Source organism: Salvelinus fontinalis, chromosome 14 (genome assembly GCF_029448725.1).
Source record: "Salvelinus fontinalis isolate EN_2023a chromosome 14, ASM2944872v1, whole genome shotgun sequence".
In the NCBI taxonomy this organism is placed as follows: Eukaryota; Metazoa; Chordata; class Actinopteri; order Salmoniformes; family Salmonidae; genus Salvelinus; species Salvelinus fontinalis.
The window spans coordinates 28850665-28870882 of record NC_074678.1 but is presented as its reverse complement, the minus strand read 5'-3'; the positions used below and the strand labels follow the sequence as shown (position 1 = coordinate 28870882).

The 20218-nt window shown below is 42.5% G+C and overlaps 1 protein-coding gene across 9 annotated transcripts in view; it reads left to right on the top strand.

The window, feature by feature from the left end:
• The window catches only part of LOC129810576 (ELAV-like protein 4), an 80140-nt gene that overhangs the window by 14368 nt on the left and 45554 nt on the right, over positions 1–20218 (top strand). For 5 of the 9 annotated variants that reach the window (XM_055861231.1, XM_055861229.1, XM_055861232.1 and 2 more), the window contains one exon: positions 18515–18601. The exons of 1 other annotated variant lie outside the window; for it this stretch is intronic. In XM_055861231.1, coding sequence (XP_055717206.1) covers positions 18515–18601 — 87 coding nt within the window. Of the gene's footprint in view, positions 1–4900; positions 5324–6382; positions 6604–18514; positions 18602–20218 lie in introns of those variants that run through there. 3 more of the 9 variants (XM_055861236.1, XM_055861234.1, XM_055861238.1) reach the window with 3 other exon arrangements.

Here is a 20218-nt window from a genome sequence, read left to right as displayed (position 1 = left end):
CTAATTGGGATTCATACAAATCACCAACATAGAAAATAAACTAGAACACCACATAGAAATAAATAAACTAGATCACCCCCAGTCACGCATGACATCAGGGCGTGGCATTTCCTTAGTTCACGGTTATTGTTAATCATTGTCGGTTACATGATTATATGATTATTGTGCCAGCCCTACACACATACATAGTGTATATAAAGAGTCAAAGCCCAAGGGTGGTAAACCTTCCTGCCCAGCTACTCCAGTGACTAGATCTGAAATCTCCCAGCATGGGTGGCATCCTATTTAGAATCTCTCAAACAGCTCACTCCATCTGTCTTCAGGCAGCCAACCTCCCCCATCTGACAACACCGGAAAGAGAAATATGTAGCACTGCTTTAAGACCCCATTCACTCTCATCCATCACATTCTACAGTATTTATTAAAACAACGTAAGAAAATAATTTGGTGAAACAAAGCAATTACAATAGAGGATATTAAGGATATTTTAAATATTTTGAGTTATTGAGGATGACGTGCATAGATAAGAATCTTCTTCCTGGAGCGCCGTTACTGCGTACCTATTATTTCAATAGTTAAAGTTCTCTGTCATCAAAAATAAAAATGATTGTTTTTCATCTGTGTTATGTTCTGATATTTACAGCCAAGAATTAAAAGGTGGCAATAAAAGCATGGTGCCAGAAAGAATATTAAAGTCAGTGAGGCAGAGAATTATTTCCCAAGCTTGCACAGAATGCAATGAATTCTAAAAGGTCAAGTCGGAAGAATAAAAGCGATAGAAAACCTAGTCTAGTATTAATTGCAGGTTTCTAGACTGAGAAGCATTGCACCAGAAAACTCCTGAAACAAATAGGCAGTTGGTATGTGATATTGTGCCTGGCAGTAAGGGATAGCGGAAGATACCACACATAATACAATTACTCCAGCAAACACATCCATTCGGGAAACACCCGAGTCCTGTTGATTCCTAATTGAGGGTGGCAAGGCTTTAGCCGTAGCTTTAATTAATGCTCATTAGTATTTCAAGCACATTGTTGTGCATGGCATTAGTACTCAGTGAGGTAGAGGGGCCAGAGGTGCCGTGGGGAGATTGAAGAGCTTCAAAGCTCTTCCTAGCAGTTTCTCAATGTGGGGAAATGATGTGCCCTGTGAAAGTTGACCAACGTTATTGGCCTCTTCTCATTGTCACTATGCATGTAAATACTGTATATGGATATTATACAGTATACTACTACTGTACATGTACAAATATACATACAGTGCATACATATTACGTGCAGATATAGTATGTATAGCATGCATTCATAAAGGAAACACATACATTGTCTACTTTACATATTGAGAAATTAACATTTGAGTCATTCCAAGCCCATGTCCACACCAAAAAACTCCTGAAAATGTTTTGGGCATATTATGGATTAGGCTAACAGTGCTGTAGCTTTTTGTTGGCTGTCAAGAGCTCTGTGTGATTTGCCATCAGCGCTCGTTCAGCTGGAGATTGGTGAACTCAGCCAGAGGTTAATGGACTTACTCAAGTTAGTCTGTCTGCCATGTGAGCCACCTCCTCCTAATTGAATAAAAGAGGACTAGCTAGATGTCTGGAATAAAACAATGTACTGTACTGACTCAGTGTTGAACAATGGATAAAATAGCCCTACTGCTGCCTAACACACTGGCAAATGCTGTAACAAAACATTGGGCAGTAACAAAACAACCACACAGCAAAGTGTAATATATTGTGCCATGTCAACTAAATGAATTAGAGTATGCAGGTGCTTGCTCTCCTTGTCGCTGAGTCTGGGGCTAGCTAGGGTAAATCTGGTATTTTATGGCCTCTCTGGTCACTGCAGCTCTCATACCAAAAGCTATTCTAATCAAATCAGACTATCCCCAAGAGGATGTGGCTGCTAGATTAAGGTAGATGAGGTATAGAACATACTGTATACAATATGCATTGTTATTGTATCTAGAATACTGTATAAAATATGCATTGTTATTTTATCATTGTAAAATCTAGTTATGAATTATTGTGTGGCCTACATCAAATCATAGCTGTGTGTTGGAGGCCATATTGAATACATTTATGGAGGCATTCTCATAATGCAAAGGTGGCATTACTGAAGTTTATGTTTGAGATGTGGCATGTACTGTAGTTAACTTGTACAGGGTAGGATTGACAGGACTGCAGTAGTACAGGGATGTCAAATGTTCAGGCTGCTGCACAGACACTATGGAGGCTCTAGTCTAGAGCGGTCCGGTTACATTGTGTTTGAGAAAAAATGTTAACTCTCATATATGTCATTGTTGCAATAGTTTGTGAGTAGGCAACATATAATCATGTTAAATCATTTTATATTGCGCTAATTTTCCTAATGTGGACAGTTTGTGTTACTACCTCACACTGGCCCAAAGGCCGGCAGATGGTGATGTTGAGTGGTTTCATCTTACCGTCCAAAGGGAATGCATGCAGCTGGCTATACACTCGTATCCCCCACGGACCAGTTCGTACAAAAAACATTCTCCATTCAGGCTGCAAAGGCTTCAATTTCCTCCTGAACTAGATTTAATGGCAACAAGGTGGGGAAAATATGAATACATTCTTTATGAAACACCATTTTCCACCACCATGCTAGAGTGACTAATGATGGAGAGGCTATACGGACACACCTGGTGCCGAAATTGCTAACGTATGTCACACAGCGAGAGTAGAGTGGAGACGAACGGATTTAGATTAGTCAGTAATTTGTCAATTGAATCAGTCAATTGAAATAGATTGATTATGCCCTAATCTATGAATTTCACATGACTGGACAGGGGTGCAGCCATGTGAGGGCATAGGCCCAGCCACTGGGGAGCCAGGCCCAGCCAATCAGAATGAGTTTTTCCTCACAAGAGGCCTTTATTACAGACAGAAATACACTATATATACAAAAATATGTGGACAACCTTCAAATTTGTGGATTCAGCTATTTCAGCCACATCTGTTGCTGACAGGTGTATAAAATCGAACACAGTCATGCAATCTCCATAGACACACATTGGCAGTAGAATGGCCTTACTGAAGAGCTCAGACTTTCAACGTGGCACCGTCATAGGATGCCACCTTTCCAGCAAATCAGTTTGTCACATTTCACCCCTGCTAGAGCTGTCCCGGTCAACTGTAAGTGCTGTTATTGTGAAGTGGAAACGTCTAAGAGCAACAACGACTCAGCCGCGAAGTGGTAAGCCACACAAGCTCACAGAACCGGACCACCGAGTGCTGAAGTGCCTAGCGCATAAAAATTGTCTGTCCTTGGTTGCAACACTCACTACCGAGTCCCAAACTGCCTCTGGAAGCAGCGTCAGCACGCAAACTGTTTGTCGAGCTTCATGAAATGGGTTTCCATGGCCGAGCAGCCACACACAAGCCTTAGATCATCATGTGCTAAGCGTCGGCTGGAGTGGTGTAAAGCTCGCCACCATTGGAATCTGGAGCAGTGGAAATGCGTTCTCTGGAGTGATGAATCACGCTTCACCATCTGGAAGTCAGACTAATGAATCGGGGTTTGGCTGATGCCAGGAGAACGCTACCTGCCCGAATGCACAGTGCCAACTGTAAAGTTTGATGGAGGAGAAATAATGGTCTGGGGCTATTTTTCATGGTCCGGGCTTGGACCCTTAAAATTCCAGTTCAGAAATCTTAATGCTACAGCATACAATGACGTTCTAGACGATTCTGTGCTTCCAAATTTGTGGCAACAGTTTGGCCCTTTCCTGTTTCAGCATGACAATGACCCTGTGCACAAAGCGAGGTCCATACAGAAATGGTTTGTTGAAATCGGTGTGGAACAACTTGACTGGCCTAGACAGAGCCCTGACCTCGACCCCATCAAACACCTTTTGGGTGAACTGGAACGCCGACTGCGAGCCAGGCCTAGTTGCTCAACATCAGTTTCCGACCTCACTAATGCTCTTGTGGCTGAATGGAAGCAAGTCCCCGCAGCAATGTTCCAACATCTAGTGGAAAGCCTTCCCAGAAGAGTGGAGGCTGTTACAGCTGCAAAGGGGGACAAACTCCATATCAATGCCCATGATTTTTGGAATGAGATGTTCGACGTGCAGGTGTCCACATACATTTGATCATGTAGTGTACTCCTGTTTCTGCATATTGGTTATTCATTTGGACACTTTAAAACTGTGTTTTTACATTGGGCTATTTATCAAAATGTATTGTCAACAGGAAGCAACTACAGCATTATTTTCAACTTCAGTTTTAGGAATACAAATTTAACTTTCAACATTAATTTCCGATGGTATTGTACTTAAATCAGGTAAAAACTGCTGAATGAGTCCAAAATCGTGCTGTGATTTATTTATTTGGGTGATATAGCAGAAATCACCTAAACGGGTTGGCCCTGCCTAGTGGTAGGCTTATAGTACAAAAGTCCTCCCACCAGAGCACTACAACCACAGAGCTGTAATTATTGATGGTGCTTGCGTGCAGCTGTGAAGTGAAGCACATGTGGTTGAAGCTCCCAGAAAAGACAGGAGGGAGCAGGGGGTATAGAGTGGCGAGCCTGGGCAAGGCTGTAACATGAACAAAATCATCAACATCAAAAGGGCAGATATACTACTGTGTAATGCCATGCAGAGGAACGATTAAGCTACTGCACTTCTCTACACAATGTTAATGGTGCTAGGTCTCCATCCATGTAGGCTACAAAACCTCATCGCACCGTGTGTGGTGGTTCGAGGTGGTTATTGGCTACCTTGCTCCATGTTACAACTGCCAATTAACTTCTCTCCCTTCGCTTGGAGGTGAGATGAATACTGTAGATGTTGTAGTGCGTAATATAAATAGCATCTTACGTCGGTACCATCGCCCCCCGTAGTTCCCTGCTGCTCCGTCTATAGCCCTCCTCCAACACTCTCCTCCACTAGCGCACCACCCCTTCCCCGCTCTATCGCAGCCAATGAGATTCTAAACCATACAGACTGAATAACCCATAAATGGTTTGAAGGAAAAGGGTTGCTGGCATTAGCTGTTTCCTTTCAGTGAAGACTTACCCTTTTAGTTTTGTTTTATTTTTTGGGACCGTTTCTTTTCTCCGACGCTCCCGAAGAGATTTCCACCCACGGCTCGCCTCTGACACGCTGCACACACTGCAGGCTCACGTTCATCCACTCACACGCGCCTTCTTTATCCGATTGTCATTGGGACCACGCGCGCCCAGCACTAGGATCGACTCCTTTAACAACCGATTTTCTTTATCCACACGAAGACTAAATAGTTGCTGCCCTCCTTTCGCTTTATCCTCCTCAACCTGAAACAAGAATGGTCATGGTGAGTAGGGAACAATTTGTTTAGCCTATGCTAAGGCATCTGTCTTATAAGCTATATCTATCTTATTATTTGTCTACATTTAATGAACTGCTTTGAGTCACCGTCATCATTGCACCTCTGCAGCAGTAGCCTAGCCAGGTGATACACCTCCGTATGGGGTTTGTGTTTGAATCCGTAGTGAACCTATCCCAATTTTTTGGGGCGCTTTGTTGTTTCTAGATGTGTCGCTCCTGCAGGTGTGTGTGTGTGTGTGTGTGTGTGTGTGTGAGATTTACAGTTTGACGTGAGTATAGAATACAACTTTATTGTCCATCCAGGATGGACATTTTTCTTAGGATTTACCTTATATTAAAACGATCACACAATTACATTCTCACATCACACACTTCTAAAAGTCAGACCGTTATATTGCATACACTAAAAACAGAGGACACTGATACATTAATTCACTCACAATGCACTGTTAAAATAGATAGCTGTATGCATATCAGTAGTAGCCTGTGTTAACTAATAACTAAGCCAGCCTTGGGTTAACAGCCTATTTTTTTTATTTTAATAACTGCAACTTAAAATTAGGCTATATAACATTTGTATTTTGAATTTGTTTTAGCAATATCTAATGATATGTTTCATGAATTGTAAATGACATACGTTTTAACTGGATTCCCATCCTTATTTGAATAAGATGCATGCAACAAATATGAGCTCATATGAATGTATACAACTAGCGTAGTGTATATTTGCAGACTTAATCATGCATGCAGTAACAGCTAATTTATATACATAGTGCTGTTCAGGCATCCTATTACCATAGTGCCTGAGGGTGCAATCACTCTTTGTGCTCACTCAAGCAAAGACCTTAGCAGCGATTGATTGCTTTGCTGGTACCAAAAAGCTTTTCTTTGCCAAGCGCTCCTTGCATCTGTGAGGCTACCAGAGTGAATGTGTTAACTTTGTGGAGGAGTGGGCTGGAAAGACAGGCGCAGGAGCCAGTGAGAATGCTGCAGCACACGCTTCCAGAAAGAGGGGAGCTCTGACCTCACAGATGAGGAGGAGACCGGGGAGGGGGCTGCAGCCCAGAGCTCACGTTGAAGCCTTTTACATTCTCACCAAGCCGCTCTGGAAGAAGGGAATGCCTGCTTTCACAATCCGCCTACTGTCTGACCATCACAGAGAGAGAAAGCAAGAGAGAGAGCTCCAAGTGAGGGGAAAATTTGCTCAGGCGCTGGGGAGAGAAAACAGCTGCCGGCTCACAAATGGAGTGGAATGGGTTTAAAATGGTAAGGAGGCTGCAGCCTGCCAGCTGCTTGTTGTGTCCTTGCATCCATCCGACAGCCTGCAGCAGTAGCACCATGCCTCACTCAGTGTGCCTTCCTTCCCTAACAGTTAATGTGGTGTTATTCATCCAGTTTTGGGAGAAGGCGATGGGTATAGTCATTGCTATGAGAGGAAAAGCATGGAGGCGAGGGGTTTCGGGGATCGACACCCATTTTACGACCATGAGGTGGTGCGTGAATCTCCTGTCCTCCCTGTAGGTTTGCCCAATCGTAAACTATTCATGTTACCTGTGCACAGCAAACGTAAAGTACATTGTTTTATCTGATATTTTGCCTGCATGATATTGTTCATGATGTTGTTCATTGTAAATAGTTGATTGTACTTTTGTGGGTTTGGTATATTCATGTTTTATAGTGCACATTTTTGGTAGGTTTTATTTTTGTAATGTTTGACAGTGTATGTACTGTAGGCCTACAGTGGTGAATAGCGTTTGTGAATGTGTAGTGTATCAAAGGGAGATAGGTTTATGTAGAAATAGTGTGTGTGTGTGTGTGTGTGTGTGTGTGTGTGTGTGTGTGTGTGTGTGTGTGTGTGTGTGTGTGTGTGTGTGTGTGTGTGTGTGTGTGTGTGTGTGTGTGTGTGTGTGTGTGTGTGTGTGTGTGTGTGTGTGTGTGTGTGTGTGTGTGTGTGTGTGTGTGTGTGTGTGTGTGTGTGTGTGAGTAAGTAATATGCATGCCTGCATTGGTGTACATTTCCCCTCACTTAGACAGGTTTTTAAAGAATCGCCTGTGCCTCCTCTGATTCTGCCTCTGACACTGCTGGTAGCGCTTGTCTGTGCTGCATGGTGGATGTTTGTGCATCCATTGTTGACAAAGGGCTCAGAGTCACTTCCTCCCCGGGCTGTCCCCCGGCTGGTGGGAGGCAGTGCCTGCCAGGGACTCAGTTTAACTCTGATCCATCCACAACAACAACATACAGCCAAGTGGCAGGGCTGACTAACCAAATCAACAAACAAATATTTTTGTAAAACCTTTCTGCATTCACAGAGGCTGTTTTCCCTGACTTCTACATTTCCATAGACATATCAAACATTATTTTACTGTATGCTGTTAATAATAAGCTGAATAAAATGTTCAAATGGCATTGTACTGCTTTTAAAATGTTGCCCCTGTCACAAAGGGAATTTGCCAGCTTCCATATTAGCATCTTGAATGTGGGAAGCATTATTCATTTTTTCGAAGAGAATATTTGATAGTTTGTGTGTGGGCTTTTCCGTGCAATCAAAATGCTAATTGAAAAGAAAGCAATTCCCAACCATGGTGACACCGATAGCACCCTGTCTCCCTGACTGCTCTCTGTAGCGTAGTGATGGAGGGACATGCCAGTAACTCCGTGCTAAAAGAGGGAGGCGGGGGCGTTGGGAGTGTTAGAAGGAAGGAGAGAGAGAGGGGGGGGGGGGGGGATATCTAACGTTAGTGTTTACGGTGTGGAACTGAGCGCGCTCCTCATCGAGCAGCACCCTGCTGTCTGTCAGTGGGGCTCTAACACTGGGCAGTGTCACCACACTTCTACTGCCCTCCATTAGAGTTACAACTATCATGGTGCAATCTTTACTATCCAGCACCAAGGTTATATATCAATGCTAATAAGTAGAGATACTCAGATTAATATAAAGTAGGGTTTTGTGAGCAGCTGGATGGTATGCCACAGACTGGTGTGGGTAAAGGAGGGGGCTGCTGACCTCAGTGGGAGAACTGGGGGTGAGTAAAGAGCTGTGGATGGTGTGGTTCAGAAGGTGGGAGAGTTTGCACTTGACGGTGCTAACACGCATAACAGTGGAGTGTCAACGGGGCTCTCAGATTCTCACAGTTGGACAGGGAGTGAGAGAGGGTAAAGAGACAAATAAGAATAATATTTTATAAGATCAGGTTGTGTTCTCTTTGCTTAGGCTACCATTGTTGTCAAGAGAAGTCATTCTAAAACGGAGTATTGCCTCAAACAGCGATAGGATCTATAGGTGAGGCAAGGTCCTCCTGGAAGAATACAATTATTTATTTATACCTGAATCAAGTAATGGTGAAGGAGGTATAAGTATGGGTGTAAGAACAGTATTAAAGCTAGTAGAGGTTCTGCTGAACAACCGTGGTGGTGGTTTGTGGTGATTAAATTAGCTTGCTCCGCCTTAGATTCTGTGCCCTTGAGAGTAGTGCTCTTGAGAATAGTGTACTCAAATCAAACATGTAAAGGTAAAGTTCAGCTTGCTGAGTGCTGTTTCCATCCATCCAATCAGGTATGAAATATCATGGTTACATTTTTATACACGTAACAATGGGATGTATTTGAAAGGATTACATGATAGTTGCATGATAAACAGTAACATATTGGCTGCAATATAATACTGAATAGGAAATAAACAGGTAAAACATTGTTTTTTGTCATGGATGTCTTGTAGTTAATGTATTGTATCCTATGCGTTGCAGATGCAGTTGTTCATAGAGTTGAAAAGAAGTACAACTGACAAGTGTCCAGATGTAGATAGACAAATGAGAGCTGGATTAACTAGTAGACAAATTAAGAGAGGAGTGAGGCTGACTAAAATGGACAGTGGAATACTTTGCCATTACTCAACAGGGCAGTTTACTTCTACCCATCTGTAATCAGTGCATAATATCAATATTCAGTACCATCCCTATCATAGATGCATCTAACCATTAATTACAGAAATATAACTGACCACATGCCTCGCCCTTAGATCTGAATCAATCTGTAGAACCGTTGAATAGCCAGATGTGGACAAATAAACACCCCGCAGCTCTCCAATGTTTTGTGTGAGATGTGATCGTGTTGTTGCTGTTGACATGCTACCGTGCCTAAGAGAGGACTTGGACTGTCTCCAGTCCCTGAGCAGTGTGGGTAATTATTCACATGCAACTCCCAGCAGAAATGCCACATGGTCATGTTGGTGTCCTCTCAATCATCTATCTCCTGCCTGCTTCCAGTCAGGCATAGTCACTAACATGGCAGTATCTTAATCAAAGTGGTGATTTGTTAAATAATTGTATGTTTTGATTATTTATGCCCTGAAGGGGGATCTATAGTAATTCATTTGGATTGAGATTTAAAGCAGAATGATAAATCACATATAGTAGAACATTTGCTTTGTAAAGTAGATTCACATTTTAATTTCAAACTTATGCCATAAATGTCTCTCGTTTATAATTGATTCAAAAAAGCTTTTTGTTTTATTGATAACACTATGCATTTGAATGAATTGGAAAGCAAGGAAATTATAACACAGTTGAATCCCATAAGCATTAATAAGTCTCCCTATAAATGTTTTGGTGTTATCAATATTACTAATGTAAGCAAGAAAAACACACATTTTCAACATAACTTAGCCTATACTCAGACAAAAACAGTAGGGACTAATGAGCTAATGCCCATTTGAATAAGCCGCTCTGAACCATTGTCTCAAATATATGGCTTTGTTATTAAATATTCCTTTTGTGTGAAGACTAAACATACATGAATATCAACAAAACGGTTTAGTTAAAAATGTAATAGGCCTCCACAGTGATATATTTGATTTATTTATTTTAATTTCCCCTTTAGAAAGGAGAGATGAAGGAATTCAGCTGTGAGGGGGAACTGACTTCACAAATACAAGCCTAATTCCTTTGGCGGAAATTGAAAGTACCACAGACAGACAATAATCAGCTACAAATTCTTAGCGCAAACAACCCGGTAGCAAACACAGGGCCATGCTCTTGTTGTTTGTTGCTCCTGCTTTTCTGAGTAAATATACTAAAGGAAAGTAAGGAAATAGATAGATATTAATATATCCTCTCTATATCTCTGTTCATTCAAAGATGGAAGTAGAACGCTGACTTCCATATTTCTACTCTTCTCTTTCTTCATCCTCCTCTGTATTCTGTGTGTTTTAGTATTCATACATACTTTTGGATTTGAGTGGCAGTTACTCCTGAGACTGTGCCCAAACCGCACACTCCTCTGATCTACATTTTGCATCCCAGGAAAAGGAGAAACGAAAGCAGCAGCAGCAGTAGGCTTGGTATCGTTAGCAGTTGCTCCGACTCGTTGTTCATGTTGCCAAGTAAAGTGGCCAGTTACTGTGATGATAAAGGACGTTTCAAGGTCATCCCTCCAACAGGGGATTTTCTTCACAGCCTGGAAGGCATCAAACATTTATATTTCTGTTGCCAGATGAATTATACATTTAACATACAACATAACAACATGCAACAAAATGGCACTGCTGGTTGGATTACAAACAGACACATTAGGCCTATCGCTTCCCTACATCTTTACACACAGTCTGCACCATCAAATCCTAGTACTGTAAATATAAACAGGGGAAAATATTCTGTTTCTACTTGCTGTAGGTCAAGAGAAAGAAAGGGGAGGAGGATTAGGAATGAGATGGAAGGAGGAAGGAAGTACATTTCCTAGTCAGATCTACCCACAGACCCGTAGCGGACAGGGTACCCACAGACCCGTAGAGGACAGGGTACCCACAGACCCGTAGAGGACAGGGTACCCACAGACCCGTAGAGGACAGGGTACCCACAGACCCATAGAGGACAGGGTACCCACAGACCCGTAGCGGACAGGGTACCCACAGACCCGTAGAGGACAGGGTACCCACAGACCCGTAGAGGACAGGGTACCCACAGACCCATAGAGGACAGGGTACCCACAGACCCGTAGAGGACAGGGTACCCACAGACCCGTAGCGGACAGGGTACCCACAGACCCGTAGCGGACAGGGTACCCACAGACCCATAGAGGACAGGGTACCCACAGACCCATAGAGGACAGGGTACCCACAGACAAGGGGTCAGGGTGGTGGAGCTGACAGAAGCTTCCTCAATCCCTATTGAGAACATAAAAGAGTTACTGCCTAAAAGTATATGGTTCATACCTTTATCTTTCTATCGCTGTCAAAAGCTGAGGCAAGCATGAGGGCGATGAGATTTGATCACTAGGTCGTTCCACCTCAAAAAGCACAAGAAAGAGGATTTCAACACCCACCATCTCAGATTGTTCTAATATCTTTTCTGTAGTTCATAACAGATACAATTAGCATTCCTGAAACCTCATTTTATTTAATTTGAGAAATTAAGCTAATTGCACCCCCCCCCCCCAAAATACTCTAACTATAGACACAATTTCTAACTATAGACACAATTTCAGAACAATCTGAGATGGTGAGTGTCGTGGCTATCTGAAATGACATGGAACAATTCCACTGCCATCAGAGGTTTTCTCATCTGGGAAAGGGATTCATCCTGTCAATGCCTATACCAGTGTTTCCCAAACTCTATTCTGGGGACCCCAAGGGGTGCAAGTTTTGTTTTTTGCCCTAGAACTACACAGCTGATTCAAAGAATCAAAGCTTGATGATTAGTTAATTTTTTGAATCAGCTGTGTAGTGCTCGGGCAAAAACTAAAATGTGCACCCCTTGGGGTCCCCAGGACCAAGTTTGAAAAATGCTGGCCTATTCCCTTCATATCAACTGTAAAACGGTCGCCTCAAACTAGATGGAAATATGAATTTTACTACAGATATCTATCAAGACAGATAAACATTTGAAGCAATTAACAGAACCATCAAGTTGGGATCCAGAGAGATAGATGTGTACAATCTGCTATCTTCCAAATACATGTCTCCCCGGCATGCTATTGATATAAAACTCCATTACAGAATTTTCCATGGAAATAGCCCTATATTTTCTGGCACATACTATATGAACATAGATAGTCTCCTGTGGGCATTTTCAATTACACTGTACCACGGCAGAAGGAGATTAATCTTCTATTTTGAATGCATGCCACATTTTATGGTTTAGTTGATATGCTGGAGGGGTAATCTTAGCTGTGAGTATACATTTAGGCTTTGTCTTCTCACTGCAGCAGAAGCTAAATTTGAGAAGATTTTTTAAAATATTTCAATCTGTTTCCAATTTTCTATTGACCTAATATGCTCCAAGTTAGTATATTATATCACAAACAAATTGAGGATTAGTTTCACAGATGCACTTTTTTTAATATGAATATTACTCATAATAGAGCTTGTATAGTATGATTAGTACCAGAACAATTAAATGTACTGCACATGGATAGATATAACAATGGATGCTAATACAGAACATACTGTACATTAAACTGTCATACAAGGAAATGATATGTAATCAATTTGTAAGTCGCTCTGGATAAGAGCGTCTGCTAAATGACTTAAATGTAAATGTAAATGTAATGAATCTGTCTCTCCTGCTCTTCTCAAATAATGTATTAACTGTCTCCATCCAGGTGCTTGCTTTTCCGTATAAGATAGATGACAGGTTGTCCTTTCGTCTTGCAGCTATTTGATTATATGAGCTCCAGTTCAGATCCTAATCAATAACCAAATTATCTCCTAGCAATGTACTGTTATCATAGGCCTTGGAATGAAGCCCTGTGCAACGGCTGGTGTCTGTGTGATTTAGCTTCCTGTGTGAGCTGCAAGGCCCCTGACTGTCAGGAGAAGGCAGGCACACATTCTGGTCATTGGAGACACACAAGCAGGCAGGCAGGCAGGCAGGCAGGCAGCCTGGGAAGCAGCTGATGGGGCAGCAGAGATCATAGGCAGTGATTAGATTAGGAGGAGCCTTGCTCTGCTCTGGCTGGGCCTCTCTCTGTGTGTGTGTGTGTGTGTGTGTGTGTTTGTGTGTGTTTGTGTGTGTGTGTGTGTGTGTGTGTGTGTGTGTGTGTGTGTGTGTGTGTGTGTGTGTGTGTGTGTGTGTGTGTGTGTGTGTGTGTGTGTGTGTGTGTGTGTGTGTGTGTGTGTGTGTTTTGTGTGTGCAGGGAGCCTGGGACTCTTCCTCTCCCTCTCTGTCTTATAGGCAGGCATACAAGGCTTTGCCCTAATGCAGCTTAATTTCTGGTCTTTTACCTACAGGCTATTTGTACATCTATACCTGTTTTACCCAAGCAAATATGACTCATCCTAGCTTCAAATCAGCATGAATTAAAAGAACAATCAGGGGATGGTGTTTAGGCATGTGCAAAGGTTTGATGAACTAGAATCCAATGTACATTAGTTCATTCTAATTTGAACTAAAACATGTAAATATTTAATTACAACTAGGCTGGGGTTTTTACATATAATTTCTATTTTAGACCTTACGAGCAAGGAGATGAGCTTATTGTTGGTCAGGAACATTGATGCCTGCACAGGTGCAGTGATCTGACACCTGGTGCTGATGCAGTGGAACCATGGCTTCTACACTGGCTAAAAACAACCTCAAGATGGTAATGAGCTTTCACTTAAAATACGAACTAATACAAACCAAGGCTGCATTGTACTGTAGTCACCTTCATTCAGAAGTATCCCACTTCTGTAGATGAGGGTCCAATCATGTAGTAGTGATAGAGTGGCGCGGGTGCGTGCATAGTGAGGGGTGACAGTGTATTGACCCTGTCGTTTGGAATCAGCCTTAGGACTGGGGTTAGCAGACATGGGTGGTATTTTTTTCTCTCTCTCTCCTTTAGTTAAACTGTATTAAATGAAATAATGTAATCTGTCATGAAGACTTAATAACCTATTAAGGGAACATTAATATCCCACATGAGCGGTATGATTAGACCACTGCACATGTAGTATTGATGTTTTGTCAGTGATGAGGCTGTGAGGCCCTCTGAGTGGACCACTGTGTTCAGAGTTCAGTCTCAGCTGGCCTTTTGCAGCCTGTGGATATCACAGCTCCTCTCCCCATGCTGGCTCATGGACAGGACCTCCAGAGGCCCCTGGGCCCAGGGCTGGGGCCGAACATGTACGCCTAGGGTACAGGGTACGGCCAAGCTGCCAGGCAGGTGGCCAGGAGTTCTCACACCACTTCAGGGGAGGGGAGGATAACACAGGTCAGTGGAGCCACACAAATTGAAGTGTCATCTCAGAATCAAGATGCTCACCAATTTTCTGCTTCCATGCATTGGTGCAGAGTTGGGATTTAGCCAATGTACAAATGGCTTGAGTCCACCTAGAGTTTGGCAGTAGACTGCGGCCCGTAGGTCCCTATGGTCACTGTCCGTGGGCTGCTCATTCTCTAGACTAAGGCAGTTTACAACTCCAATGCCATGAAAACAAATCAGGAAAAAGCTCACTGCAGAGAAGCTAGATTACATTTTGATTGAATTCAGGCCTAATTATAATTCAGTTGTGTAGGAAAAAGTTTCAGGCTCTCCCAATGTTTCCCTTCTAGTGGTTATTAAGTGGTCTTTGTTTGCAATTTGAACTTTCCTGAAAGTAGTCTGGTGGACGTTTACTTGTGCTTTAGTGTTTGCTTTTTTAAAAGATAAGTTGTTTTTCCAATTAACATCGGAGCTGGGAAGAAGGAGAGGGTGATTTAAGATGCTAGCAGGAAGCTTTAACAGCCAGTGAGTTAGAGTGAGAAGTCCATTTGATGCACATGGTGCTTTCAGAAGTGGAGAGTAACACAGACAGACTTAGCTGTCGGATCTGAGATTTAGCCCATGGTCAAAGAATGTCAGGCTATGACCTTCTAGAAGCAGACCTTGCATGCATTTCATATTTATTGTATAACCAGTGTATATTTTAAGTTTGTTTTGAGGATACATTCTGAGATTTATATAAGTGTCTACAGTTGGACAATATAATAGAGAATTAATGAAATTGAAACAATGTAAGACTGATGTCTCCAAGGTAGTCTGAGATTAGACTAGATGTAGCTGTGATATTTAAAGAGCTTGACTCTGCTGCAGACATCTTCTGCAATTAATAGCGGCGCGTTGCCTTCTCATCTCCTGACCTTTGACCCTAGAGAGTGTACGTAGATTACTCAGTGGAGAGGCCAAGAGAGGGTTCTGGGAAAGTTCTATCGATCCTATAAAACAGTGGACATCATAAGGGGAAAAAGTCAAGCAAAGTGAAATGAAAAATTGCTTACATACAGCACTGAAACATTTATTATTCTGAGTCACACAGAGAAGGGAAGAAAAAAAATCAATTTGGCAAAGTAGATGCGGATCGATGTTGGTGGAGTCAGGCGGGTGCGGCGCAAGGTGTTCCAGATTACTTTCCTGATTGATCCGACCCAGCTTCCGTCTGACCTGCAGGATGACTGGAGAGGCAACAAAAAATAAAAAGATGGAGAGAAAAAATCTATAGCATGGAGGGAACTTCACTGACCTGGAGTTAAGATACAAAAATCATATTAATGTGTCTGAATCGCTTTGATAACTCAAGTTCCCTCTTACTCTGAAGCACTTTGAGGAGTTGGTGCATGCTGGGGTTTCAATGGTTGAGTTTGTGACCTACCCTCTCCTTGAAATGAGCATTTCAATTGATCGAGGACACTATGACCTTTCACTGTATTAGCGTACTTGTTAGAGGACAGAATTACAGAATACTTTACTGTACGATGGACAACCCTTTGATTAAAAAATATGAAATATTTAACAGATTGGATTTCATTCCGTGTTTTATGATTGAACATGTCCATGTAAACAGGAAAATCTAAAAGGATAATTTTACTGATAGTCTAATGAGTCAGTGTATAATATCCTGCTGGGGTCATCCTCTGTTCTAGCATATAGGAGAATGCTGGGATGTGGCGAGACATTGAAATCACAAACAACCATCCAACTGACCTCCATTTTGTGCCAGGCGCTATCAGTTCAATTATACTACTGCCGCATTCTGATCCACTGCAGTGTCTCCTCTCCATCCATCCCAGCAAAGTCACGGGAAATTGATTGTCTAAGCTCGTTTGGGCAGGGGAGGTCTGCCTGGCAGTAAAGTGGCGCTTTCACAGTGTCACCGTGGCAGAGGAGAGGCTTCTGGTCATGTGAGATTTGCTAGATGACGCAGGCTGCGGAGGGAGATAATGTCCTCTGTGGGCAGTTATAACATTTTCTACATGACTGCCATACCAGACACACACCGCTCACCTCAGGAGCTCAAGGAGATGGGGAGCCCTCACAGGGTGTCAAATATTTGACACACTAGAGAGTATATTGATTATATAATAACTCTGTCTAATGTCTGCTGCGCACAACAAAAATGTATTCCCTGAATAATTGAAATTGTACCCATGAGCGATTGCTCATCTGTTGTTGTTTTTTTTAACGTAATTGCACTGTCCCTTCATTTGAATGTTATCAGGAAGTGTGTGTGTGTGTGTTCATACTGGAGAGAGGCAGACAGACATAGAAAGAGGGAGAGAATCATTATTAGTGGCTGTATTGATACACTTGGCTGCATATCTGTTATGGTACTGGTTATAAAACAATAGAATGTAGATTTCAGCTACCATACGCCTTTATCTAATACCCACTAAAATCTCTCAATATTTCAGCAACTGTATGCTTGCTTGGAAATTGGTTTTAGAATAGATATTTGTTTGCATAGAGTTAATATTGTAGCTACAGTATGTAAATACAAAATGCACAAACACAAACTACCCTTTTGCTGCAATACTACCCACAACCTCTCAGTAGAGTGGGTAGTACATCATTTGCTAAAATGTTTTGGAAACCATAGCCAATGTTTAGTCCTACACCTGCTTGCTGCTTTTCACCATGTTTTGGGACCTCATTTGAACATGCTGCATATTATGCTTACTTCGGCAAAATCATTCATTTTTAGACTCGCCCATTTAAAACTATCCATAGCAGTTGGGGTGAAAAATGCTTTTAATGTTTCACCTTTGTTTAACATCTCTTTTCAGGTTAGCTTTCAGAATTTTAAATGAGATTAAAACTCAATGGAAAAAGGATGTTGCCAGTTCAATATGCCCTCTCCTTTAAAATGGACGTTGGTCCACCATGTTGGGCGACCTCTTATGTCCACTGGGTATCCAAGCCTTGGGGGCATATCTATTTAAGGCTGTCCAGCCCATGCTGGTTTCTTTGGCTAAAAATAGGGGTCTGTGTCATACCTGTATTCACTTTGACAAATCCTGTGTATATGATGGTTCAGGTTGACTCAAGCAGTGTATTGTTTCATCTGAATCCCTGTGAATGGGAAAATCTAGATCATTAGAAAAAGCTGGATCAAAATGTATATTACCATAAGTATTAATCCCCCAAAGATGAATGTGTAATACAGTGTGTTCTTTATATTCTAAAGCTGTAAGATGTTGCTATAACCTTCGGTCTTCACCTAAACTAAAACAGAGGTGGCATCTGATAAAGGAAATGTACCCATAATGGCTCAATTTACATTCCCCAAATTATCAACCCAAACATCCTGACACACGCCGACCTGTCACAATACACAAGCTGCCCCGACCTATTCCCCATTCCCCTCTCCAGCTGACAGTCCATTCTCATTTGGAACCCCAATAACACCCCCCAGAGGATGAATGGCCTCCTCCATCACCTGACCCTGACTGGTTACATCCCATTGCATTCCTCTACCTTCTCATCCCTCTGTCTGGGAGAGTAAATGAAGCAAGAGGTCAGGCTCAAAATCCTTTACTCCTAAATTGGCTGTTTTAGCTACTGGTGTTACAGCTTCAGCGCTATATTGTGCAAAGGATGCTGCTGCCTGCAGCCCGCAGCTCATTTGAGGAGCTGTCTTTGTCAAGGGGCTTGTTTACTCACCAGGAGTGAGAGGGATATCCATATCATTAATGCTACAGAGGTCACCATAGTTCCCAAGTCAGGTCTATCCTCCTCTCCCCAAATAGACCACGTCATACTCAACACCAACATTACAGTAATTGTCCCTTATCTGAATTATACCCAAGTCTCAATGAGCACTATTCCTATACAGAAACCAACCCCTACCTGGAAGGAAGCAAAGCCACCTGTGTGTTTTAGTGTGGCTGGTGACCGTAAGGCCTGTGTAGAAAAACAAGCATGTTAAATCTTGACCCTGAAACCTCCTAGGGATCGACAGAGACACAGTGGCGTCAGGCAGAACTCCCGCAGCTACAGGGCTGGGCAGAGAAGGGATTGCTGACACAGCCAAAGATGGTAAGGAGACAGCCACAAAAATGGCTTTTTACCCGACATTACCAATGGTGATGACAGTGCTGCTGAAGGAGCAGGCCTGTCTGTCTGCTAGGCCAGAGGGGAGGGGCCCTGATGCAGGCCGGCCGGGCAGACACACTGCGCCAGCTACTTTTTCTGCCAACCTAATGTACTGTGTGCTGGGAGGATGCTGATTGATTTACTGTGAGTGGAAAAAATATGGAGAGTAAATATAGCTTTATATATAATATAAATATGTGAATCTTTACTATATTGGATGTAAAATTGTAATGCTTTAACCATTCATCAACCTTAATGTACATGTTTTAGGTTCTATAAATATAAATGCTCTAAAATTTGCATCCAAATGCTTTTATGTTGGCTATATATTTCCCCTTCTGTAATTTTGTTCTTGCATCTGGTGTGTTATTTATTGAATAATGAAGACAGTATAGGTAATGGAAAATTTATGGATTTTGTCAAGTTGTGATGTACGATAAGAGAAAATATTCCAGCCTTGCAAATCACTTCTTACCTCACTCCCAATGCGAGGTACTGTTTCATAGTCACATAAATACAATCTTATTTCAAATCTAAATAATACACAACAAAATCCTCGATAATAAAAACCCATGACATTAAATCACCGGTACATAAGTATTAAGGATAGGCCTGGATGATGTGTTTTTGTCGACTCACTCATCTAAAAGGGTGAACTTTAACCTCTTCTAATGGACCTCTATCCCCTCCGTCTTCCTCCACACAGACACAGCCTCCAGAGACACTGCCTTACTCACGCCTTGCATGACTCACACACATTAGATTCATGAACCAATATTTATTTCCTACACTCTGAACCCACTAAGGCCTCCATTATAGTCCAGAGGAATCAGGTCCCTCCCACACACCATGCCCAGTGGCATTAATGGAGGCTGTAAATCCAGCATTGTGTTTCAGCCCGGTCAGGGGAAACAAGCTCTAATCTGAAGCTAGTGTTAGCTAGCTAGCGTTCTGTTGAATCAGTAGGCCCGGTGTCTGTCCTCAGGCTGACGCTAGAGCTCCTTTGAAGGCTTTGCTTGTGTGCCGTAGTGCCTCGGCCAGGAACCCAGAGAGACCATGGAGATATTACCTTTCTCAGCACTGGGCTACTCTGTGGGAAAGCAGAGATACCCAGCCACTGAGGCACAATGGACAGCTGAGCATGGGTAGTGCCGGTGGCAGGAGGTAGAAATTATAATTGGTCAATCTGACTGACGGGTCTTGGGTAAATCATGGTAGCCATTTTTTTCCCCTGGTGAAAACTCAAAGCACACGTCCCATGGAGTTGAAAGTATTTTTGACAGAATGAAGCTCAGCAGGAAGTGTAAACAAATTTAATAAGGCCCCCCAATCAACTTTGTTACTGCTAGGTACTTTATCCCTTCTTCCTCGCTGTCTCCATGGTCCTTCATTGGTGGAGTGGTGAGGATACTGTCAAAAGCACAATTTGCATGCAGAATAGATCATGAGCGCTTTTAAAGAGGCGGTTCTCTGTTTGTATTCTGCTGTGAGCTCCAGGCATTATCTTGTGTATTGTTCCATTGTAAAGTAGACTGGTGTGTGTGTAGAATGAGAAGATGG